The sequence below is a fragment of the Pecten maximus genome, chromosome 6 (genome assembly GCF_902652985.1).
Source record: "Pecten maximus chromosome 6, xPecMax1.1, whole genome shotgun sequence".
Classification (NCBI taxonomy): Eukaryota; Metazoa; Mollusca; class Bivalvia; order Pectinida; family Pectinidae; genus Pecten; species Pecten maximus.
The window spans coordinates 4,409,759-4,436,369 of NC_047020.1; the positions used below are offsets into that span (position 1 = coordinate 4,409,759).

Below are 26,611 nucleotides of genomic sequence, written 5' to 3' on the forward strand. Positions count from 1 at the left end.
TTAGTGTACACTTTATATTTGCAATAACGTGTACGAGAACATATTTTTAGAATCCACTAAGTTTAGGTTGACGATGTACAAAAAGGAATTGTTTAAAATGCTGTGTTATAGATCGACTATTCCCAGATTGTGTTGTTATTTACTCAGTTCACCTATTTAAGTTGATAGACATAGTATATTTGTATATGACAAAAAAATCCTGGCGCAATTTGTTAAAGGATAACTACATATTTGCTTCCTTTATCCTTTCTAGCTGTGTCATGTTTGCGTTATGTATTCTATTCTTATGTAAGGGAAGGTTACTCCTACAAAGATATATAACACATGGAACCTATACTGTAGATAGTTATAGTTACATATCTATATAACACTGCTCTGTCAGTGTGTCCTTTTACAATGGCTGTTATACTGTACAAAACACTTGTTACCTCTTAAAATGTTTATTAGTATATATTTAATATACATATACGTGTTAACACATGTAGACCCAGGGGAGGTAATCACTGCAAAGTTATGACAGGTTATCTGTGGTCGTGAGGCGCCGGGGTTTGTAAATATTTAAATACCACAGATCCCCGGTATGTACGGCAAGGTACCAACTATAGTAATGACTATGGTCATAAGTCAGCTATCGAGGTCTGTAATAGTGTCCGGGTAGAACATAAAATACCTAATGGCTATCAATTGGGGTCGAGTCAGGTAGGGGTCAGCCGTTTCGTGATAATGTCAATATTTGATACATCTCATTTGCAAGCTTATCATATAAAATAGTATAGGTTTTATTACATATCGTATATGATGATTACGGTACTACATAAAACATACAAAGTACACTGTATCGTATAACGAAAATAGAAAATGTTTAATTTTATCAATAATTATATACAATATATGATATCATATAAAATAGGTAAAGTAAATGTGATAGTCTACATAACAAAATGATACATTTAACATCTTATAACTTTGGATTAAATACTATAGCAGCAATTTTCTTTGGAACAATACTTAGTTTGGTCGAAATCGATAACAATGTTTTCTGATAACACATTTTTGTTCTCCTGTTTAGAAGATATTTTGGAGCATGCGTTATACACTAATTACTAATTACTAAATACCAGTAAACGGAAAACTTTTCAACAGTAACAAATTGTTTTTTGAAGAGTGGAAAGGACTGGGAAGGAATATAATTCAAAAGAATTAAACAAATGCACAGTAGTGTGTCGCAGACTTCCAACCAATTAAGCAACATATACAGTATACACAGAATGATAAAGTGTTATGTCCTTCTGGGACTCGTAAGTGATGCCATGATCAAAGGTGGGAGAATCTAGATGAAAAACAATAGTCAGTGGTGTCTGTTAGATTGTCACCATGTCGAATAGTGTACAATACATTGGATGGAATGTAGGATATACTAGTGTAGAAAGATACTCCGTAAAATATCATTAACGCAAATATCGACTGCTTCCCTGGCATTTTCATATATCTTACCTCTAACTAAATCGTTGAAAGTCGATGACGTCGATAATATTTCAGAGTAACATCTTATAAAGATATATTTCAGTCGTATTTTGCGTAAATGAAGAGGTGACAATGATGGCAGTGACAACTACAATGTCGCGTAATCGTGTCTCTCTTACAAGAAAAATCTCTCACAGTGAAACTTACACACCTTGTGATGACGTACAACAACCAGTGAAACTTACACACCTTGTGATGACGTACAACAACCAGTGAGACTTACACACCTTGTGATGACGTACAACAACCAGTGAGACTTACACACCTTGTGATGACGTACAACAACCAGTGAGACTTACACACCTTGTGATGACGTACAACAACCAGTGAAACTTACACACCTTGTGATGACGTACAACAACCAGTGAGACTTACAAATATGACAATATCTATGTTTTAGTATTCTTTAATAGTAACACGGCAATGGACTGACACTGAATATTGATACAATGCTAACTGACATACGTACAATGAAATTCTTTATTTGAGGGCTAGACGTTACAACAAAGAAAACAGACACAATAACGAAAGCCGTACCAAAATACAAAATCGATTAAACAAGGTTAAATATAAACAAAATGTCCATGGAGACTCGGAAATAAGAATAGCACCGGGTTCTCTGGGAGAGAATAGGTGTCATACAAATCTAGGTCAAATCCCAATAAAGTAGCGCTCTCAACTGTGAGTAAGCGTGACTACGGAACCAATACGCATATTTACAAACCATCAAACACATCTCACTTCATATCACGTGAGATAATTGAATATTTTCAGATATCATGATGTCGATGTAGCAAAATCACCTAATAAAATGCTGGTTAATGACATGATGACTTGTAGTACTAAGGCTAGTTTTACCTGATGTATGTACTAGATGTCGCTCTGTAACCATATGTTGACGGCGGAATTGTAATTATCAATGGGTTATAAATAAAAAGAGCGTTTGTCTAGAATAATTATTTTCATATAATGAAAGTCATAGATTGATTATATCACTGTCCGTCTAGTAAAATCAATGTAAATATCACAAATACAATAAATGTAGAATAGTATCTTTATCAAAATATTGATTATAAGGAGGAGGAAGTTTCTCCACACTGATAAGAACTTGGGACAATGGTAGTTTATGGAGTAAACACTGGAGACAGGCTAGTGTATGGAGTAAACATTGGAGACAGGGGTAGTGTATGGAGTTAACACTGGAGACAGGGGTAGTGTATGGAGTAAACACTGGAGACAGGGGCAACGTATGGAGTTAACACTGGAGACAGGGGTAGTGTATGGAGTAAATATTGGAGACAGGGGTAGTGTATGGAGTAAACACTGGAGACAGGGGTAGTGTGTGGAGTAAATACTGGAGACAGGGGTAGTGTATGGAGTAAACACTGGAGACAGGGCTAGTGTATGGAGTAAACACTGGAGACGGGGGTAGTGTATGGAGTAAACATTGGAGACAGGGGTAGTGTATGGAGTAAACACTGGAGACAGGGGTAGTGTATGGAGTAAACACTGGAGACAGGGGTAGTGTATGGAGTAAACACTGGAGACAGGGGTAGTGTATGGAGTAAACATTGGAGACAGGGGTAGTGTATGGAGTAAACATTGGAGACAGGGGTAGTGTATGGAGTTAACACTGGAGACAGGGGTAGTGTATGGAGTAAACACTGGGGACGGGGGTAGTGTATGGAGTAAACACTGGAGACGGGGGTAGTGTATGGAGTAAACACTGGAGACAGGGGTAGTGTATGGAGTAAACACTGGAGACAGGGGTAGTGTATGGAGTAAACACTGGAGACAGGGGTAGTGTATGGAGTAAACACTGGAGACAGGGGTAGTGTATGGAGTAAACACTGGAGACGGGGGTAGTGTATGGAGTAAACACTGGAGACAGGGGTAGTGTATGGAGTAAACACTGGGGACGGGGGTAGTGTATGGAGTAAACACTGGAGACAGGGGTAGTGTATGGAGTAAACACTGGAGACGGGGGTAGTGTATGGAGTAAACACTGGAGACGGGGGTAGTGTATGGAGTAAACACTGGAGACAGGGGTAGTGTATGGAGTAAACACTGGAGACAATGGTAGTGTATGGAGTAAACACTGGAGACAATGGTAGTGTATGGAGTAAACACTGGAGACAGGGGTAGTGTATGGAGTTAACACTGGGGACGGGGGTAGTGTATGGAGTAAACACTGGAGACAGGGGTAGTGTATGGAGTAAACACTGGAGACGGGGGTAGTGTATGGAGTAAACACTGGAGACAGGGGTAGTGTATGGAGTAAACACTGGAGACAGGGGTAGTGTATGGAGTAAACACTGGAGACAGGGGCAACGTATGGAGTTAACACTGGAGACAGGGGTAGTGTATGGAGTAAATATTGGAGACGGGGGTAGTGTATGGAGTAAACACTGGAGACAGGGGTAGTGTGTGGAGTAAATACTGGAGACAGGGGTAGTGTATGGAGTAAACACTGGAGACAGGGCTAGTGTATGGAGTAAACACTGGAGACGGGGGTAGTGTATGGAGTAAACATTGGAGACAGGGGTAGTGTATGGAGTAAACACTGGAGACAGGGGTAGTGTATGGAGTAAACACTGGAGACAGGGGTAGTGTATGGAGTAAACACTGGAGACAGGGGTAGTGTATGGAGTAAACATTGGAGACAGGGGTAGTGTATGGAGTAAACATTGGAGACAGGGGTAGTGTATGGAGTTAACACTGGAGACAGGGTAGTGTATGGAGTAAACACTGGGGACGGGGGTAGTGTATGGAGTAAACACTGGAGACGGGGGTAGTGTATGGAGTAAACACTGGAGACAGGGGTAGTGTATGGAGTAAACACTGGAGACAGGGGTAGTGTATGGAGTAAACACTGGAGACAGGGGTAGTGTATGGAGTAAACACTGGAGACGGGGGTAGTGTATGGAGTAAACACTGGAGACGGGGGTAGTGTATGGAGTAAACACTGGAGACAGGGGTAGTGTATGGAGTAAACACTGGGGACGGGGGTAGTGTATGGAGTAAACACTGGAGACAGGGGTAGTGTATGGAGTAAACACTGGAGACGGGGGTAGTGTATGGAGTAAACACTGGAGACGGGGGTAGTGTATGGAGTAAACACTGGAGACAGGGGTAGTGTATGGAGTAAACACTGGAGACAATGGTAGTGTATGGAGTAAACACTGGAGACAATGGTAGTGTATGGAGTAAACACTGGAGACAGGGGTAGTGTATGGAGTTAACACTGGGGACGGGGGTAGTGTATGGAGTAAACACTGGAGACAGGGGTAGTGTATGGAGTAAACACTGGAGACGGGGGTAGTGTATGGAGTAAACACTGGAGACAGGGGTAGTGTATGGAGTAAACACTGGAGACAGGGGTAGTGTATGGAGTAAACATTGGAGACAGGGGTAGTGTATGGAGTAAACATTGGAGACGGGGGTAGTGTATGGAGTAAACATTGGAGACAGGGGTAGTGTATGGAGTAAACACTGGAGACAGGGGTAGTGTATGGAGTAAACATTGGAGACAGGGGTAGTGTATGGAGTAAACATTGGAGACGGGGATAGTGTATGGAGTAAACATTGGAGACGGGGGTAGTGTATGGAGTAAACACTGGAGACAGGGGTAGTGTATGGAGTAAACACTGGAGACAGGGGTAGTGTATGGAGTAAATACTGGAGACAGGGGTAGTGTATGGAGTAAATACTGGAGACAGGGGTAGTGTATGGAGTAAACACTGGAGACAGGGGTAGTGTATGGAGTAAACACTGGAGACAGGGGTAGTGTATGGAGTAAACACTGGAGACAGGGGTAGTGTATGGAGTAAACACTGGAGACAGGGGTAGTGTATGGAGTAAATACTGGAGACAGGGGTAGTGTATGGAGTAAACACTGGAGACGGGGGTAGTGTATGGAGTAAACACTGGAGTAAACTCGTCCCTTCCCCAGATTACTATCCAAAGACTTGTTTCGGCGAAACTTCATGATAACGATTGACCAGAATATGTCGTAATCAATACGATATCTTTGGGGACGTCTATAGAGTCAGGTGGGAAGAACGTCAGAATACTTCGATATATACATGTTCATACTCATAAGGGAAGTCGACTATAACAAACTATGTATAATGATTTATTTCTGAAGGCATGCCACTGTCCCGTTCACGGTCTGCAGGCCTATTATACAGCACAAAAAGGTAGCTGCGTGTTTCAAACGAATGTCATTCAGTGTTTTTGTGTGAGCAGTGGTAGATTGGCAGACTACCTATAATTGACGGAACATACCTGACCATTTACTTCGTTATCAATGGACAATCACAGCCGGTTATGTGCACGTGACGTGTAGTTGTTCAAAATAGGTCAGAGGTGTAATTAGTTGGAGATATGTGACAACGTCTACGTAAACATAACTGTGTTGTCGTAAAATCAATAAGGAGCTGAAGGAAAAGGGACTTCTGAGGCCTCCCATTAAGGTAAGGTTTAATGTGTGTCACTGTAAAACAATCTACATAGTAAAATAAAATGTTAAATTAAATATCTATGTGAAAAAGAATCTTATATTATATCAATTCGGTGAATGTGTCCAGAGCACTGTTGTGGTTACCATTTATGAAATTGATATGCGCTATATTTAGTTTATAACCTTGAGTACCATTTACTAGTAGCTATTGAAAAGCTTACGGATCCAAAGTATAAAGAAACATTTATCAAGCCTACAGTTGTGTCTATTGGTGTCAATATACATGGCTGAGTGTTATTGTGGGATGCTATTAGCCTCCATTGATGTCCTGCCAGTTAACCTTTCTGACACCGTAAACACTACCTGTTACTGGGTGATATTTGTATCCAAACAGGATGGCCAAATGGAGTAGACTGCTGACGGGGATAGCGGTCCTCTCGACTGTAACACTGGTAACAGGTACGGTTATTGTTTCTGTTCATTAATTTGAAATGTGACAAATATGTAAGAATACTTTGCTGTTATCTCTTAAAACCGATTGTACCTGTCAATTGTATTTTTAAATAGTGTTTACGTTATTTGTTACCATCAGCAAACCATATATCGAAATATTTTTAAATGACATGAACATGATAATTATACGTTTGACTGTAATTTAAAAATAAAATTTATTTCACGTGCCATTTAAGGTATAGATGTACATGGTACGTTTTAATGTTGTCAATTAAAAATATGTTTATAAATTGAAGATTTTGTCACAATCTTTAATCACTGGCAATATCCGTTTATGTGTCGGCAAATATAATGATACAAACTTACTATGGCTGCCATACACGTTGGAGGAAATATCCAAATAATCATTACCTATATACACTTTCTGGATCTACAAACGGCATAAATATTAAATGTACCGGGCAATGATATCACCATATACGTATTAAACACGAATGTATATATCTATGAATCGCCTACACATACGAATTTCCCCTGGCAAGACAAAAAGTTCTGCGTTGAATTTGAATTAACATTAAACTATGCTTTCTTTGGTAGCCCAAACCTGCCAATCATCGCCTTTAACACTACCAGCAACGGAGGAGCTACAGACCCTAACATCACCAAACTACCCTTCATCCTACCCTCCGTAAGTACATCAGTATCTGAAGAGCTACAGACCCTAATATCACCAAATTACCCTTCATCCTACCCTCCGTAAGTACATCAGTATCTGAAGAGCTACAGACCCTAATATCACCAAACTACCCTTCATCCTACCCTCCGTAAGTACATCAGTATCTGAAGAGCTACAGACCCTAACATCACCAAACTACCCTTCATCCTACCCTCCGTAAGTACATCAGTATCTGAAGAGCTGCAGACCCTAGTATCACCAAACTACCCTTCATCCTACCCTCCGTAAGTACATCACCAAACTACCCTTCATCCTACCCTCCGTAAGTATATCAGTATCTGAAGAGCTGCAGACCCTTACATCACCAAACTACCCTTCATCCTACCCTCCGTAAGTACATCAGTATCTGAAGAGCTCCAGACCCTAGTATCACCAAACTACCCTTCATCCTACCCTCCGTAAGTACATCAGTATCTGAAAAGCTGCAGACCCTAACATCACCAAACTACCCTTCATCATACCCTCCGTAAGTACATCAGTATCTGAAAAGCTGCAGACCCTAACATCACCAAACTACCCCTCATCCTACCCTCCGTAAGTACATCAGTATCTGAAAAGCTGCAGACCCTTACATCACCAAACTACCCCTCATCCTACCCTCCGTAAGTACATCACCAAACTACCCTTCACAAATTACCCTTCATCCTACCCTCCGTAAGTACATCAGTATCTGAAGAGCTACAGACCCTAATATCACCAAACTACCCTTCCTCCTACCCTCCGTAAGTACATCAGTATCTGAAGAGCTGCAGACCCTAATATCACCAAACTACCCTTCATCCTACCCTCCGTAAGTACATCAGTATCTGAAGAGCTACAGACCCTAACATCACCAAACTACCCCTCATCCTACCCTCCGTAAGTACATCAGTATCTGAAGAGCTACAGACCCTAATATCACCAAACTACCCTTCATCCTACCCTCCGTAAGTACATCAGTATCTGAAGAGCTGCAGACCCTTAGTATCACCAAACTACCCTTCATCCTACCCTCCGTAAGTACATCAGTATCTGAAGAGCTGCAGACCATAAAATCCCCATTCTACCCTTTGTCTTCTTGAAAATTCTAAATGAACCAGTTTCTACTCATTTTTCCCCTAAAGGTGTTACATGACTGCTATATATTCAATATTCGGCAAGCATATATAACGTCTTTATTATGTATATCTATATTTAATTTGAAAAAGATTTTATTTGTGTGTTTTCTTAATACTGATTCAACATTGCTCAGTGGTACAATCTTCTAAAGGATATTAAAGTTCTCAAGGTTTCCCTACAGCCTAGTGATGGGAAACCAGAATAGGAATATATATACGAATTCCATGTTATTCTGAATTCAGCAAAATGACTAAAATACGAAACGAATATGTTATGTCAAAATGTCCAGTTTTTACTGTCTAATTGATAATTCACTTAGGCCGTCTTAAATTTGATATGATAAATCAATGTTAATGTAGAGTGTAAAGGAATCTGTGAGTTCAGACAAATGTTGTAAGTTGACATTATATAATTCTACCAATAATCTTTTTCTTATTTTATGTAAATCTACATTCAATCCCAAGAAGGGTAAATCTATCTACTCCCCATTTAAAATTCAACTCTGGTAGAAAAATGTCATTACTGTATTTTTTGCTGCCTATCCAAACAACTTGTGTTTTACCTGTATTGACTTTTAGACCTGAATTTTTTGCAAAAAAATCTAATTCCTCAATTGATTTCTTCATTGATTTCTCGGTTCCATCTAGTATAAGTGAAGTATCATCTGCATATTGAGAGTTTAAAATTGGGCAGTTATTAACATTTATACCATTTATATCTTTGTTATTTTGGATTCGTATTGCCAGAATCTCTACACACATTATAAATAAATATGGGGCGATCGGGTCGCCTTGGCGACAGCCTCGCTTGATATTGAAGAAAGATGACAAATTACCTCCTTGATTAATGGCAGATATACTCTCTCCTATTTAGAATAACAAAAAATACAAAACTACAATGGCTACAGTTTAGAAAAAACCATTACATATTAACCACTAATGCTTTTATTTACAAGATTGGCCTAACAAATAATCCTAACTGTACATTCTGTAATGGTGACAGGGAGACAATCACCCATATTGTATGGGAATGTAATGAAGTTCAACAATTTTTGTTCAATTTTGAATCACTTTTAGAGATCATTACTATTCCTTTTGCAATTAATAAACAAGCTATGATTTTTGGATTATTTGAACATATAGGCATTTATAATAAAGTTGATAATGACATTATTTTAATTTTTAAACAATATCTGTACCAAACCAGGTGCGCTCATAAATCATTAAATGTTATGGCATTGGTAAATTTGATAACAGATTATTACAAAGTCCAAAAGTACATTGCTCAGGGAAAAGGTGAACTAGTGCATCGATGTTTTAAATAATGAATGGAAAAAATGGTTAAAACTTGTTGAACTTGCCTGATCAAAAACGTTAAATTTAATATTTTTTATATATAAACCGAAAGTCTGACCACCTCTCACCCTAATATCCCCCTCTCTTCCCTATCTTTTCCAGTCGAGTAATTATATAATTGTACTAGTGACATGTAACCTGTTTGATGGTTATCATGCAAAATGTTTAAACAAAAATAAAAGAAATATAAAAAAAAAAAAAAATCTTTTTGTTTACAATAATAAACTGATACAGGCACATACCATTAGTTACAAATACGTCTAGGGGTTTAGCCATGGCATCCAGCTACATTGTAACATAGTCTGTTTAAGGAATACCAATACATGATTTGGGATCGCTTTTTACATTATTATACAAATGCACTCTAACTCCTACACAAAACTCAAAAATCAAACTCATACAGCATATACATGAAACAAATGTGTTAAGAAACACATGCAACGCGTACATGGATAACAAAATTTGCAAAATACACTTATAAAAAGTATAGTTTGCAAACATAGATCCGATGTATCATTTAGAATGGGAATTTTACTTCCCGAATACTTTAAGCTATATTCCATCATAAAACTCAGTTTATGAATGAATTAATATTCCTTGGCAGGTCTCGAAGCTGTAAGTGGTGGCTAGATGCTGGAGATGCCGATCATCTGGTGTTTATAGATATAACGGCTCATTCCATTGAGTTCGCCCCAGGTTGTTCGTATGACGGGCTTTTCGTCTTCGATGGTACGTGTTTCTTGTTTTACAAGAGAACGTATTATACACCCTTAATGAAATAAATCTACCAAGCAGATATGTTAACTCTTGGTAAAGGATTATCTTGTTTATAATACTGTATTGTTTCATTAGGAAACAGCAGCTTTAGTTAATTACACATAAATCAATGACCACTCCTAATGCCTTTAGCGTCAATGTTGTAGTCACTTGAGGCAATGGGTCCTTGTGGGAACTCATGAGTCCTTAAGGGACACTCATTTCGAAATTAATGATAAACTATTTTTAGAATATGTCCTGATAAAATATAGTTATTGAAAATAAGATATGAAATTACTGTATATATATATTTCACAATTCTAGATACACATACATTATGTCTATCTACTGCTCATAAAATAATAATGCGATATAATAACTGTATTGCAACACACACGTTTATGCATGTAGCTCTAATTTATATTAAGTGTGATATCGTATTTATATTTGCAGGAAAACAATCCAGTTTGTTAAAGGCCGTGTGCGGTACAGTATCACATAGGTCCATTCAGTTATACAAGTCTACTGGCCAGTATGCAACGTTATGGTTCCGGTCAGACTCCAGTGTCCAGCTCCAGGGTGCCACACTTCGATACTTCCGCTACCCGAAAACTACTAGCAGTATGTGAAACAGAATAAAAATTACAAATAATGATATTATGCAGCGAAGTGGTATACATTGTGTATTTCAGTTTTAAGGATTGTTACAAGAAGCTTTAGTCTTTCCATATTAAATCTAAATTCTAATATAGTAAGACTATCAAACAGGACTATAGGGAACAACCAACCAATTGAAAAAAATAGATTTTTGAAACAGCCCTCTGTGTATAGAAAATTGAGCCAAGGATAAAATGTCTGGCAGCCACTGATTGGCCAGTATGTTATGAAGCGAGAAAATAGATATGTAGCCTGATAGGTAACTATCAATAAGAAATGTTGATATAAATTTCGTAAGTCCGAGTTATTTTTTCCCAAAAGTTCAGGTAATAATAATCAACAGGTAAACATTTAAGATTTTTGAGAATTTTTAGTGCGAAATTCATCCATTTTAAAAATGGCTACCCTGGAGAAAATTTGAGCTGAAGGACCCAACTTTTTTTTTGATTAGGTGTTATATCAGACCCTAAACGTTTGTTATAAACCATAATTGTCATATTGAATTCAAGAATATGAATGAAATACTCCTAAACGTTAACACTAAAGTCTATGGGAAAACAATTGGTTGGTTGGTCCCTATAGCGTTAATGCCAAGCCAAAACTTATCCTTTGTTTATTAATTCATTCAATATTCAACTCGTTTTTAATTAATTATTTGTTATGATTTATCATGTACTATATACTTTTATTGTATATAATGTATATTGTATAGATTATGTACAGATGAAATAATGAAATAAATAGCATACGGATGTAACCGTATATGACCTCTAACTAATTATGTTTCATTTCAGGCGTCTGTCCAACAGCCATGCCTCTAAACGCGACAACTACGATACAATACCTGTATTCCCCGGGATTTCCTGTGCTGCCAGACGTGTGAGTATGAATTCTAAACATTGTAGGTTATATTTTGCACTGTTTAACGGTCCATCAACAGTTATAGTGGTTTGTGAAGGTGTATATCCATGTATATTATGATACACTGCAGTGTATTGCCGAAGGTCGCCAGCAGAAGAACTCACCTACATTATACTGACTACAGACGAACTAGTCGTCCTACTCCCAAAATGATAACTGCATGTTAAGCAGGAGCACTATGAACAGGGAATAGAACCAAAAGCTACCGCGCAGGGCACTAACGCTCTACTAAAGACGTGAAAACTTTGTCAGTGTCAAGAAAGAATATAACGTTACAATTGCCTCTTATGAATCATGCAATAGGAGAAGTAGGTACAATTCGTACGACCTACCTACAGGGTAGCACTGTGTGATAACATGAGTTCACAAATCATTCAAGTTATTAATTTTAAAGGGACAGAACCTCATTTACCCTATTTGGGATGTGTATGCATAACATTATATTTTTATAGATCGGTGTCCAAAATAAAATCAGAATTTGTTTTGCCGTGATGATCAACTTTTATATTTTGTGATAGAACAAAATACTGAAGCCGCGGTAAATTCTCTGTTTCTTAGTATGACAGCTTCTCGTAAATGAATTTGGGTTTAATTCGTATTTTGTCGGAAGCTTTTTTCTCATTCACAGTAACAAATCGATTTTTCATTATAACTATTGCCTTAGTTTTTCTTGATTTGGGATATGCACATTCAATTGTTAATAAGGATTACTGATTTATAAATTATATCTGTGCTTTAGTACTGAAGACTGTTCCTGGCTAATAACAGCCGTATCGACCACTGATGACATTATTCTGGAGGTCTTATATTCCAACATGGTTTCTGGGGAAGTCTGCTTCACCGATATCCTCTATATCTACGATGGTGAGTATACGTAAATACAAGGAAATAACATGCCCATCATGATGCTACACCACCGGAAATCTGCCAGCTTATTCATTTAATATGGAATATAAACACGTCATATTACTGATAATCTGACAATATATCAGATCATTTAATCAGAATAATGTTATATCACCAGTATGGTGTGTCAGCAATGAAGACACGATAATGTATTAAAGTGTTGACCCTGCGTCTTTTACATTGACTGCTTTTAAGTGTAATGTCACCGATGAATAATGCCAATGTCATTGGCCTTTTACGACCATGTGGTATGATGATAAATTAGTAGGTGATGATGTCATATGTCACTGTTGTATATGTCATTTTGTGCCATACCCTCTCAGAAACCATATATGATATACTGTAATATGTGAATATGTATTGATATATAACATATATTTACTGGCACACTAGAAATATCAAGTCTTTATACACTTATCTTATGTATGTGAATTCGATATAACCTTCTAGTTTCCTTTTAATTATAACAATAGTGTTGAAACAATTGATTGCTGTTTAACACAGGGGTTGCTGACACTGACACAGAGCTAGCACAGGTGTGCTCCGACAAAGTGAACTTTGTCAGCGTGATTGTCATATCATCAGCAGATAAAATGTTCCTAAAGCTCAGTAAACAGTACAGCCTGTCGTCTAGAACTGGATTCGTCGTATCTTACAACTCCACTTACAGAGGTAGGCTGTTGTGTGGTGATTACTCGTTATAGTACCAATTATATATAAGATATCACATGGTCTTAACGTTACTCTTATTCCTCTTGGTTTTCATACGTGAGGACCATACGTAAGGCTAGAAACAGGATTAATTTTGATTTAACGGCTAAATAAAACAGAGCAAAAAAACTAAGTTGTCATTTCAAAGAAAGATTTTTTAATCAACGCAAATTATTTGAATTACAAAGTCATAAAATAATAAATGTTGTTATTTTACATTTTTATGTGACGGATAAACTTGTCCCGGTGTGTGATATATTACAAAGATATAAATCCGATAGAAATTGCAAATATGTAAACAAAAACAAAATAATGCATTAGAATAGAAAACTGATAGCAACTTCTTATGTTAATATTTGTTACAATAAGCATTTCCTCAGCACGGATCGTTAAGTCAAAACACAGAAAGGAGAAATGACCTGGCGTGCAAACCTACAATGTGATCACGGAATCATATCTCTGAAATAGAGCTCTCTTTTTATTCCTATTTTTGTATATTCCTAAGAACTTTAAATTCATCTATTTTTTTTTTTTAATTTCAATGTGAAAGAAGAATACATTTGTATAACATGAACTGTTCAAAAGTCATCATTTCTTACCTATAAATGGACGCACAGCGTGTCCAAGATATATTGATAAAACATCCAACTTCAAGAGAGGTAACTTGGACGTAATCCAATCTTTATCTATAACGCCATCATAATGATAGAGATGGATAATCAATTTAGCCCACGAAAAAACTACATATATAGAAAGACGTGAATCATTTCAACTTCGTGTACCTTTAGATATTCTTACTTTTTGTATTGTCGTTTAAAACTACTGTATATATTCCATACGTGAAATCAGCTTTGTTTTGTTTAGGGGATGGAGCAGCATACATGAAGTAACATGTGTAAGGTTGACTTAATGTGTTAAATAATTGAAGATTGTTACCCGTTAATGCTGTTATCGTTGACAGGACGGACAGTGGCTACAACTACTACGGTGCCGGCTATTCCGACCTTTTCCGTTTGCAGTACTGACCGGGTTTCGGCCTCTTCCACCCTCCAACAAATTACTTCACCTAATTATCCCGACCTCTATGGAAAGTAAGTACAAGTGTATTTCTTTATTATGTTTATGAACCATACTTCATAATACAATACTTAACGTATTCGTACTCTTTAGTTAGCGAAGTATTCTGGCTGGATTGTACCTCGAGAATTTCGAGGAAATCATGCTATGTTCTTATCTTACCTTCCTCCAGTTGAGCTCCTCGTTAGTATTATATATACTATATATACTACAGAGAATGTTACGTACCTCTAACTTACCTCAATTTCAATTTCAACAAAATGTTGACTTTCAATATACATGTCAAAGGGATTGGACAACAGGCTTAGCCAATGTAAGTCCTTTCCATATTATTACAATCAAAATCAATATTTACTTGCATTATTCCGCAGTGGTATCCACTATCACATGTAAAGGGAGAGAACTCCAAGATATTTTGAGTGTTCAGTAAATTCATTAAAGCAATTGTTCATTAAACTAATTATCATCATACCATACTATTGATGCAGATTTACTGATAAACATGTATTCACTGATCCATTGGGAAATGTCATAGAGTCCCTGTGTACCACTTACCTCCATGGTAGTATTAACTACAGATTGTGTAACGAACCCCTCACTTACCTCCATGGTAGTATTAACTACAGATTGTGTAACGAACCCCTCACTTACCTCCATGGTAGTATTAACTACAGCTTGTGTAACGAACCCCTCACTTACCTCCATGGTAGTATTAACTACAGATTGTGTAACGAACCCCTCACTTACCTCCATGGTAGTATTAACTACAGATTGTGTAACGAACCCCTCACTTACCTCCATGGTATTATTAACTACAGATTGTGTAACGTACCTCTAACTTACTTCCTTGGTAGTATTAACTACAGAGTCGGTTGCGTTCCTCCAACTTACCACCTTGGTAACATACATGTACCTTCTTTCTTACGAAGCTTCCGCAACTGTTACCTGGTGATCGAGGCACCACAAGGGGAGCAGATTTTCCTGAATCTCGTGGACTCTGCCATACAGAGTAGTATTGGTTGCTCGAACGATGGCTTGGCCATTTATGACGGTAATGACACATTTTATCAATCATTATGTACAAGAAGAAGGTGCGTGCATACAATCGTAAATTGATAGGATTTAAACAATTTGCATTGAGCCTAATGGACATTGTAACTATAAATATGTGGTATGTAACTTGTGTTTGCAAAGCGCACGAATATATACAAATATTTTACTCCATTATCAATTACATGTTCGATTTAGTTTTCGATACAGCTGATATACTTACATTCCTTCAAATTAATCATTTCAAAAGAAAATGTAATGAAATTGATCGAAATATGACTTTTCCATTGATGGGTGTTTGTTTCGGTCTCTTTTCTGACCTTCCATCCTTTCCCCGAATATAATACAATTGTAGTTCGTATCATGAAAGATGTATTTATCCTCAGAGATGTATTAGACTACGCATCACAAAATCGTTTTCTGGTCTATCGACAATAGGTACCACGTATTTCGTGCCATTTTACTTTTGTTAAGTCTATTATACATGCACTTTGTCGCTTGTCTTGCTACATTAAGTAATATCTTTTATTTAGTCTGGAACATTTAAGACATCTTAACATAATACATAACCCCTGTTTGTATTTAAATAAGTTAAAGATACTACACCGCCGACAGCAAATACACTGCTTGCCACAAAATATGGAACCTCCAACAAAGATACTGTAGATTTATAACATCAACAAAGAAAGCAAAATATGGCACCTCCAACAATGATAGATATCTAAAATCAACATATAAAGCAAAATATGGCACCTCTAACAATGATAGATATCTAACATCAACAGATAAAACAAAATATGGCACCTCCAACAAATATAGATATCTACCATCAACAGATAAAACAAAATATGGCACCTCTAACAAAGATAGATATCTAACATCAACAGATAAAACAAAATATGGCACCTCCAATAAAGATAGATATCCAACATCAACAAATAAAACAAAATATGGCACCTCCAACAAAGATAGATATCTAACATCAACAGATAAAACAAAATATGGCACCTCCAACAAAGATAGGTATCTACCATCGACAGATAAAACAAAATATGGCACATCCAACAAAGATAGATATCCAACATCAACAAATAAAACAAAATATGGCACCTCCAACAAAGAAAGATATCTAACATCAACAGATAAAACAAAATATGGCACCTCCAACAAAGATAGTTATCCAACATCAACAAATAAAACAAATTTATAACAACGTCCTAACATTGCGCAGTATGGGATAACAGTATACTCTCTCCAGGATGCGAAATAGGAACGGCAAAAAGAAAAGCCTAAAGTTTTTCAGAGTGTTAATGATTTAGAATATGTAATTCGTGTTGGACATTGCATAAAGAACCCCTCTGTCAATCATTATTACTCGGAGATGCAATTATTAATTTGATATAAACGCAAAACTATTATCATGAAGCATACGATAAGAAGTTTTAAAATATTTGGTAAAACTGATGGATACATTCTAAATGATTCCGCTTCCATGTAGGTTCGTCCTCAAGCGCGGTGCAGCTGGGATTGTTCTGTGGTGAGGATCAGACGGCAAGCATCAACAGCACTGGCTCAAGTTTAACCTTGTTTTTCTACGGCGATGGTTCCAGCTCCAACAGGGGGTTCAAACTGGAATTCACGTCCGCAATCCACGGTAAGATAATATACTTATATAATTTAAAAGCAAAATCAGAATATATGGTTTATTATTGTTCTCAACTGTGGACTGTCGATGAGCTTGTTAATATTGTGTTTCCATCGTACTGGTATAATATCTAACAAACACTTGGAAGACAAAAACTAATGCTTGATCAATAAAAACTTATTTGTGACATAGTTTATGTAATATATTTTCACAAATAAACTTGGACCCGTCCTTTAGTGGACACTTAAAATGTTCAACGTGTTTCCTTGCAGTGCTTCCTGATTGTATCGACTCCAGTGTTAACATCACCTACCTCAACGCGACCTCCACCGTTCAGTACATCACCTCACCCAACTATCCACAACCCTACAACTTGTAAGTTTGGTAATATTACTTCAGTCACTGTTCATTTCATCACCTCCACAAACTATCTGGAACCAAACAACCTTTATCACTTTGGTAAAATCACACCCACCATTTTACAGTACACCCCTCCCCTAACTATCGGATACCATAAAATATGTGCATTAAATAATATCGCCATCAACATTATATTGGTAAGGTGTACTAGCCGATGTCATGCACTCAGTAGGTAAAATGAGCAGATGAAGCAAAAGACATAAGCACCTGTACTTGTACTTTTCAATATGTCTCCAGGGATGTTTTTATTCTTCCTTTGTATTTTGCCCTCAATTAATGAATTTTAAGTTAGATTTTATGTCGAGTTAGAAGTTTAATGTAGATTTTCACTGTTGCTTTTGATAAAGTAGACAGGTTTTTTTATAATATTTCATAATGCATATATCGTTTTACTGGGTACAGGTGATTAATGAGTCTGTTCAACCACGCAGAATTAGTGTTAGCCAATATTGCACTTCAGTTTTGTACATTACTGTTATCATATACAACAATGTATATCTAATCATATACAGGAATGAGGACATGTATTGGATAATCTACGACGTGACAGAATCTGGTATCATCAAGATAGATGTATTGGAATCCAGGATTGAAGCTAGTTACCATTGTGTGTTTGATAGGGTCACAGTCTACAAAGGTCAGGATTTCATTCTATTGTCAGTTCAATACACATTTATAAGTGCATGCTAAAGAATGTTTAACTAAATAATCGTAAAAAATGACAAAAGGTGTTTTTATTTGGTTTTATACAAATATTGTTTTGACAAGGTATTGCTATTCAAAAGATAATATATGATATCAATGTAGAATAAAATTAATTGTCAAATGTTCAATTGAGATTATAAAGATTGGAATAGTTTCTTGTTTTTTTTTCATATCGTATCTATCTTCAAGAATATATTATATTGCATTTGAACTCTAATTGGTTTCTTTTGCTTTTACTTTTTCGTTATATATATATTCCCCGTATTGTTTTGACGTCCAGGGCCTTGTGCATCCTATCCCCAGCTAGGGACATTCTGTGGAGAAGAGAAAAAAACGTACTACCAAGATGTCGGGGACTATGCCTTACTTATCTTCACTTCAGACCGAAGTGTTACATTCAAAGGATTCAATATGTCATACGTGCTCGTGTCTTGTAAGTGAAATCGCTTACTTTTGTTACATTGATGTGTCAATCTACCTTGAGATGTTCCTAATCATAACATCATGATATTAACGGGTTCAGCATAACACTTAAGATAATTGTTTTTGTTTTTTAGAAAAGTAGTTTTGATAATCAACGTACATAGTAAAATGTATTAAACTGTTTTAGATATGTTTTTATCATTTTAGGTGTATTTCTACTCTGATATGATCCGTTTATTTTGCCCTTTTAATATAATGCGTGCATACTACTACAAAACAAAACATATAATATGGTATATCGTTTTAATTACATGTAGTGTATGTCAAATAAATAAGTAAGGTATGATTGAACCAACATATATAAGACTTTTACCGGAACTTTGCTTGTCTTACAGCAACACCAGAGAAGGAGACAGATTACACACTTCTGATACGCGCGATCATTGGGGGAGTATTGGGTGTATTGGCTCTTGCTGGATTGATATTTGTGATCGTAAGGATGGTTCAAGTATGGCGCTCGACAGCCCCTATTGCCGCTGTGAAGAGAAGGCGAGACTCTGAGAGCAGTACCTCATCCGCATTCGTCCGCACGACTCACGCACTCACGGCACTGTCTAGCATGAGGATGCCGCTGCTGAGGTCGACTGCCAAACCAAAGAAACCTAAATTACTTAGATTACGCACTTAAGGTTGAGTAAAAAAAATAATACTCTGGAGATGAAAGGTTAATCCGTGAAGCCATATACGTGATAGTTGGATTGGCCGAATTTATTGATCACGTCGAGTCGAGCCATCAACAAAGATTATAAAATAGACGTCTCCGTGAATCTTTTCACATGTAATTGTTTAAGATTTCATCATTTATGCAAATATGTTGTTTTTAGTTTTCTAACTTGTTGAGCTAATGAAGTGTTAATGTCTTGGTATTGAACTTGTTGTGGTAATCAAAACGCTTTTGTAGATTTAAAACAAAGGACTGGAAATGGAGAAAGTGAGATACAGAACACGTGTTTCTATCTGTGCTTCATACATGTATAACATTTTATTGTCTACCGCCAAGCGCACATTATCCACTGCTATATCTATATAGTAGGCTAAACATGATATTTTCTCGGATCAATCGATGATCGTTGATTAGTAATGTATGGATGTGAAGGCTACTGAGAGTTGTATGTTGAAAACATTTGATAGCGATGCTAATTTATTAATGTTTGATGTTTACTTTGTCATGTGTTTATCTTAACAACAATCCGTCCTATATATTGTAGTTAGATGCCATCATACGTATTTAAAATTTATATTGATAATTGTTTTTATATGTTTGAATTTATATTGTCGTCGACATAACGCATTAGCTAGGTATTGTACTTATACAAATCTGTCCTCTTAATCACTGTAAGTGCCTCGTGTGAACATCGAATATATGTGTATGGATGTGAACGGTTGTTGGGAATTGTGTAAGTAAGCAGGCTATTGCTATAGCATTTGATAGTTATGACATTAATGTTTTATATTTCATACTGATGTTTATGTCGATATAGCATAACAACTATACAGTTTACATACAAACAAAACCGTCCCTTTAGAATATCTAATAGATTTATTAATGTTTGATCACAATAAATGAAATATCACTATTCGATTTGACTTCTTTTTGTTTTGTTTATGAAGTTAAAAACATATCTGAAGCAGTCCACAGAGAAAAAAAGATTTGCACTCAGAGGAACAATTGTAGAATGTAAATGAGTGTTATCAACGGAACAATAACGACATAAACAACGAGGAAACCAACGTAATAACGAAACCGTAACTTAGTAACGCTGTTGGTTTCAAATGGTCACCAATATGTAATATATACTTGAGATGCTATTCACGTACTGGTTCATTCAAACAAGGGGTCTGGGTAGTTGTGATAACGGTCTGCGTTATTCACTCTGCAGAATTTGACCCTATGACACATTATAACTGTAACCTGCAAATATTACTCTCTGTTTAATGTACAGGTAACTCTTGTATGGAACAGATTGCATTGATATTTTTTTTCTCAAACAATAAGTATATCCTAGCAGGAGTTATTTATGTTTGTACTTGTTAATAAATAATCAACTAGAACATTGGAACCCGAGAATTGCAACGGAGGTCTATTTTGAATCTCATGTATATTTCTGATTCAGTGATATCATTTAAATACAGCATTTCCCTCGTGTTGACAGACTCTATAAATAATTAATACACTTTAGAAACTAAATACAAACCAACAATAAACACAAAATAGCGTACATCAACACACAGCTCTATATTATAGACTACCCATTACTCTAATATCCTACTCTGATATCGAGTATCAGGATATTCTATCCCATTGTTTACCGTCGCTAAGTACCCACAACACTGTAGAAGCGGTATACAAATGTCGATAAACACGCTCCATGTATATTAAATGGTCGAGTTAAATTGTAACGTGTGACCCCGTGTAGGCTTACACGTGTGAATAATCCGATCACTGGAGGATCAATCATGTGTGTGATTGGTGTGTGGACATTGAAATTGGAAGTGTAGAATTCTACAAACATACGTAAACCCTTGTAAAAGATGTGACAATTAACTGGTGACGTCAATATAGCGGTAAGATTGAATGTACACAGTAAGTTAAGGTGAATGTAACATTAGTCAGACGAATTAATGTTTCTCTATCAACTGTTAAATCAACGTTTTATTTGATAAACTTAATATAAACCGTACAGGGCTTCACACATCAACATGAATAATAGTACATACAACACGTTATGTTGTTAAAACAATTATCATTGGTAGGCGATGTAGACGATCCAACAATAGTGTATGTGGACATTCTACTGAAAACATCAAGTGACCGACATGGCGCCAAATTATGTTTGGTCACTAGTGTTTCTTTTACCGATACAGTTTGGTGAGTAGTTAAGGCAAACAGGTTAAGATGTATTTGTAATACGTTTAAAGTAATAGATAAATTTCCGATATTGTACCCAAATAAGAAAGTAAATACGAACTGCCAATTCCGGTACATAAATAGCACTTTTTCACTTATGAGGACTATCCACGCGGAAATGTAATGCTGATGTCATACCGCTTTAGTTGAATATTAACATTAATATTTGATTGTGTCTAATTGATTATTCCTAGATATATTGAACGCTCAATGTGTTAATACGTTAAGTCTGACGGCACATCTCGACTACTCCGGACAGATCAAATCCCCAAACTACCCAAATAACTACAACAAGTAAGTATTAGTCGGTTTTCTACTGATGTATTACTCGTCAATTAATACACATTCAGCATTTTCTATGAAGTTTGATAATTTTAAAACATGTAAATAACGGCTGGTCGGCTGGTACTGTGGTAATACACTTGCCTTACACCTAGGCGGCCGGAGTTCGATTCCCCCGATCAGACATGAAAAGGTGCCTTGCTGGGGGGGTCCATGAACTCCGGTTTCCTTCCACTAGGACTAGGACACGAAGACCCCTTGCGCGCTTCCATCCGAACCAACAAACGGCCTTAATATAAATTGTATTAACTTCTTATTGTTAAAGTTTACAAATGATCGATACGAGGGCTGATTGATATGTTGTGAGTCTCACATTGAAGGATTTGAATTTTGCCGGACATATTGTATTATTTTTTCAACATAATCCCCTTCAGTATATATACACTATACACTTTTGCCAGCGGTGTTTAAGGGTCTCAATGCCACTTTTATATAACTCCTTTCCCTGGCTGTTCAGAAAGCCATTCACTGCATGTATGACGTCATCATCGGATTGAAAGTGGGTGTGTCTGAAATAGTTGTTTTCAGTTTTGGAAATAGATGAAAGTCTGGTGGAGCGAGATCAGGTGAATAAGGCTGGTGTTCAATCAATTTAAAGCCGCAATCGTGAATTGCAGCCATGGCAATGGCAGACTTTTGAACAGGAGTATTGATTGTCCTGATTGAATAATACACTTTAAGTGAGCTTTCCGCGGCGTTTAAGTTTAAACGTTTTCCCGTAACTGCCTCAAAATTGAAGCATAGTATGTGCCATTGATTATTTGTCAATTTTGGAGATAATCTATCAGCAGAATACCATCTGCATCCCAGAAAACCGAGGCCATAACCTTCCCAGCTGATGGAACAGTCTTTGTCTTCTTTGACGGGGAAAGGTCAGGATCCGTCCATTGTTTCGATTGTTGTTTGGCCTCTGGTGTAAAATGATGGATCTATGTTTCATTCATAGTGATCAATCACTGAAGAAAAATGGCAGGATCTTCCTCAAAATGGTTCAGATTAGCACGCGATAATGTGCGCCTAGTGTCCGATTTTATCCATTTTGCAAAAGCCGCTTGTCTTGTTTACTTGAGCGCGACCTTGTCGATATTTAGGTACACTGCCTTATAAAGTCAGAGAATAGTAGGACTTAAAAAGAACATCCTTGCGTACCTCCTTCAATACGATGCTCGCAACATACATGTATCAATCAACCCTCGTATCATAGTATGTTTTATTGCTGAAAATGTATTTCACTGTATGTTACTAAACAATCTGATTGATACACTGCCGACATATTTCTGAACACTTTATTGTATTTGGCATCACTATATTGATGTATTTTTGATCATTTCATCAAATAAGATATCTAAATTTTAACAAATCGTTTGATGTCGCATATAATGACAAGTAATAATGATAAATTAGTTTTGATGACTTGTCTCTGCTATCTTACTCACAAATCTTGTACCAGTTTAACATGTCGTTGAGCGAAGGATCGAACACACCTGGAATCGACACTGAACTGATCTTATGGAAGTGTTCGTCTATAATGTAAATATATCGATTGCATTTTATAGCAAATACGACCATCATACACGACCAGTCATAGATATGCACTAATTGTTCATAATTATCATTCAATATCTAGATAAAGACTGTCGTTCTCACACGGCCATGATTTATCCTTGAGTCAGGTACTCTCTATCTCAGAACAATGGTTTTGATGATAATATAACTACTATTGTTTTATCTACAGTCGAGCGTCCTGTCAATGGCTTATAACGTCTGGAACTGGACTGGTGTTTCTCAGTATCCAGGAAATGTTTATAGAAAATCGCTATGACTATGTTTACTTCTATGACGGTAAGAATCCATTAACTCAGTATTGTAGTATTCTTTACAACCCATCAACACAAAAGGTCAAAGACTGAAAACAGAAGCAACATCAGACAAAGTATAAAAGACAGGCTTTAATAAAAACTGGCCACAGATAGACCCCGTAGAATATATGTAGAAGAAATTGATGGCTTTTAAATCATCCAGATCTTTACATATATTTACTGTTTCAAATAGACTTCTGAGACTTATAACTTCAGGATTGATTGTCAATCTTATTGCTTGCATAACATGGTTTTTGCACAAATTTGGCTTTATTTCATATTTCATATCCGTTTTTTGATATCGTTGATTTTTTGTTTGTTTAAAATTAAAGTCGTTTTTCTGCGCAATGCTATATGGTTATCATTTAGAAGTGATGCGGCATCGAACGGGTATTGCACCGGATAGCCGTGATTTCTCGGAAACACAATAACATGATATGTTTAAGGGTGAGGTAGATGTTGTAAATTAAGTCGGTGTTTTGGAATCAGTTCTTTGGTGCATCCAGTGTTTAATTAGCCGCTCGCAACGTTAATACGAACAAAATGTTGAGCACCGCAATAGAGATTCCCCGTAGTTAGTGGGTAGTTTCCCGATTTTAAATGCAATTATGAAAAACTACGGTATCGATTCCTGCGTTATATTATCGTAACGGAATATGTTCTATGAAATAGCACATGTTTGTTCACTTGATATCGTTGATTTTTTGTTTGTTTAAAATTAAAGTCGTTTTTCTGCGCAATGCTATATGGTTATCATTTAGAAGTGATGCGGCGTCGAACGGGTATTGCACCGGATAGCCGTGATTTCTCGGAAACACAATAACATGATATGTTTAAGGGTGAGGTAGATGTATGTAGCATAGCGGGGCTTCATTGAGAATCCAGTTCTGTCGGCATCGAGTGTTTCATTAGCCGCTCACAACGTTAATACCATAAAATGTTGTCTCCAACATGTGTCCATACTAGATATCAGGGCTGAGTTTTACTAAGCATCTTAAGTTACGCAGAAAAAAAACTTACGATTTTCCTAAGTACAAACTTAAGTTACGACTTACCTGTTTTACTAAAGCGTTCGTAATTTTTCATCGTAAACTTAACTTAGAAAGATTCGTAATTTGCAATTTCGGAACTCTCGTGTGCTGGGGGTATACTTATTAACAGATAAATGAGTAAGTTAGAGATACTGGTACTACAACATATCACTTCTATAACAATGTATATGTGTATGTTAGAGATACTGGTACTATAACATATCACTTCTATAACAATGTATATGTGTATGTTAGAGATACTGGTACTACAACATATCACTTCTATAACAATGTATATGTGTATGTTAGACTGGTACTACAACATATCACTTCTATAACAATGTATATGTGTATGTTAGAGATACTGGTACTATAACATATCACTTCTATAACAATGTATCCGTATATGTTAGATATACTGGTACTACAACATACCACTTATATAACAATATTAATGTATATGTGTATGTTAGAGATACTGGTACTACAACATATCACTTCTATAACAATGTATATGTGTATGTTAGAGATACTGGTACTACAACATATCACTTCTATAACAATGTATGTGTGTATGTTAGACTGGTACTACAACATATCACTTCTATAACAATGTATATGTGTATGTTAGAGATACTGGTACTACAACATATCACTTCTATAACAATGTATGTGTGTATGTTAGACTGGTACTATAACATATAACTTCTATAACAATGTATATGTGTATGTTAGAGATACTGGTACTACAACATATCACTTCTATTACAATGTATATGTGTATGTTAGAGATACTGGTACTACAACATATCACTTCTATAACAATGTATGCGTGTATGTTAGAGATACTGGTACTACAACATATCACTTCTATAACAATGTATATGTGTATGTTAGAGATACTGGTACTATAACATATCACTTCTATAACAATGTATATGTGTATGTTAGAGATACTGGTACTACAACATATCACTTCTATTACAATGTATATGTGTATGTTAGAGATACTGGTACTACAACATATCACTTCTATAACAATGTATGTGTGTATGTTAGACTGGTACTACAACATATCACTTCTATAACAATGTATATGTGTATGTTAGAGATACTGGTACTACAACATATCACTTCTATAACAATGTATGTGTGTATGTTAGACTGGTACTACAACATGTCACTTCTATAACAATGTATATGTGTATGTTAGAGATACTGGTACTATAACATATCACTTCTATAACAATGTATATGTGTATGTTAGACTAGTACTACAACATGTCACTTCTATAACAATGTATATGTGTATGTTAGAGATACTGGTACTACAACATATCACTTCTATAACAATGTATATGTGTATGTTAGAGATACTGGTACTATAACATATCACTTCTATAACAATGTATATGTGTATGTTAGACTAGTACTACAACATGTCACTTCTATAACAATGTATATGTGTATGTTAGAGATACTGGTACTATAACATATCACTTCTATAACAAT

At 36.3% G+C, this 26,611-nt stretch overlaps 1 protein-coding gene and 1 long non-coding RNA gene across 2 annotated transcripts; both read left to right on the forward strand.

Moving 5' to 3' along the window:
• Window positions 1-5,688: 5,688 nt before the first annotated feature.
• On the forward strand, window positions 5,689-7,129 carry LOC117328781. The gene is made up of 3 exons (XR_004533045.1): window positions 5,689-5,999; window positions 6,381-6,445; window positions 7,037-7,129. It is a non-coding gene; the product is annotated as an uncharacterized LOC117328781 (long non-coding RNA).
• A 1,532-nt stretch (window positions 7,130-8,661) lies between these two features.
• LOC117329958 (deleted in malignant brain tumors 1 protein-like) lies at window positions 8,662-20,551 on the forward strand. The gene is made up of 13 exons (XM_033888190.1): window positions 8,662-8,666; window positions 10,233-10,357; window positions 10,838-11,005; window positions 11,836-11,920; window positions 12,702-12,826; window positions 13,373-13,540; window positions 14,541-14,670; window positions 15,586-15,707; window positions 17,205-17,360; window positions 17,624-17,726; window positions 18,284-18,408; window positions 18,757-18,909; window positions 19,295-20,551. Exons 1-13 carry the CDS (start codon window positions 8,662-8,664, stop codon window positions 19,585-19,587), a joined length of 1,758 nt encoding a protein of 585 aa, XP_033744081.1. The 3' UTR covers window positions 19,588-20,551.
• The last annotated feature ends 6,060 nt before the right edge of the window (window positions 20,552-26,611 follow it).

Coding starts and splice junctions, on each gene's coding strand:
- LOC117329958 (XM_033888190.1), top strand. Junction 14,671..15,585: donor TATCCCGACCTCTATGGAAA/GTAAGTACAAGT, acceptor TTTCTTACGAAG/CTTCCGCAACTGTTACCTGG. Junction 18,910..19,294: donor GTCATACGTGCTCGTGTCTT/GTAAGTGAAATC, acceptor CTTGTCTTACAG/CAACACCAGAGAAGGAGACA.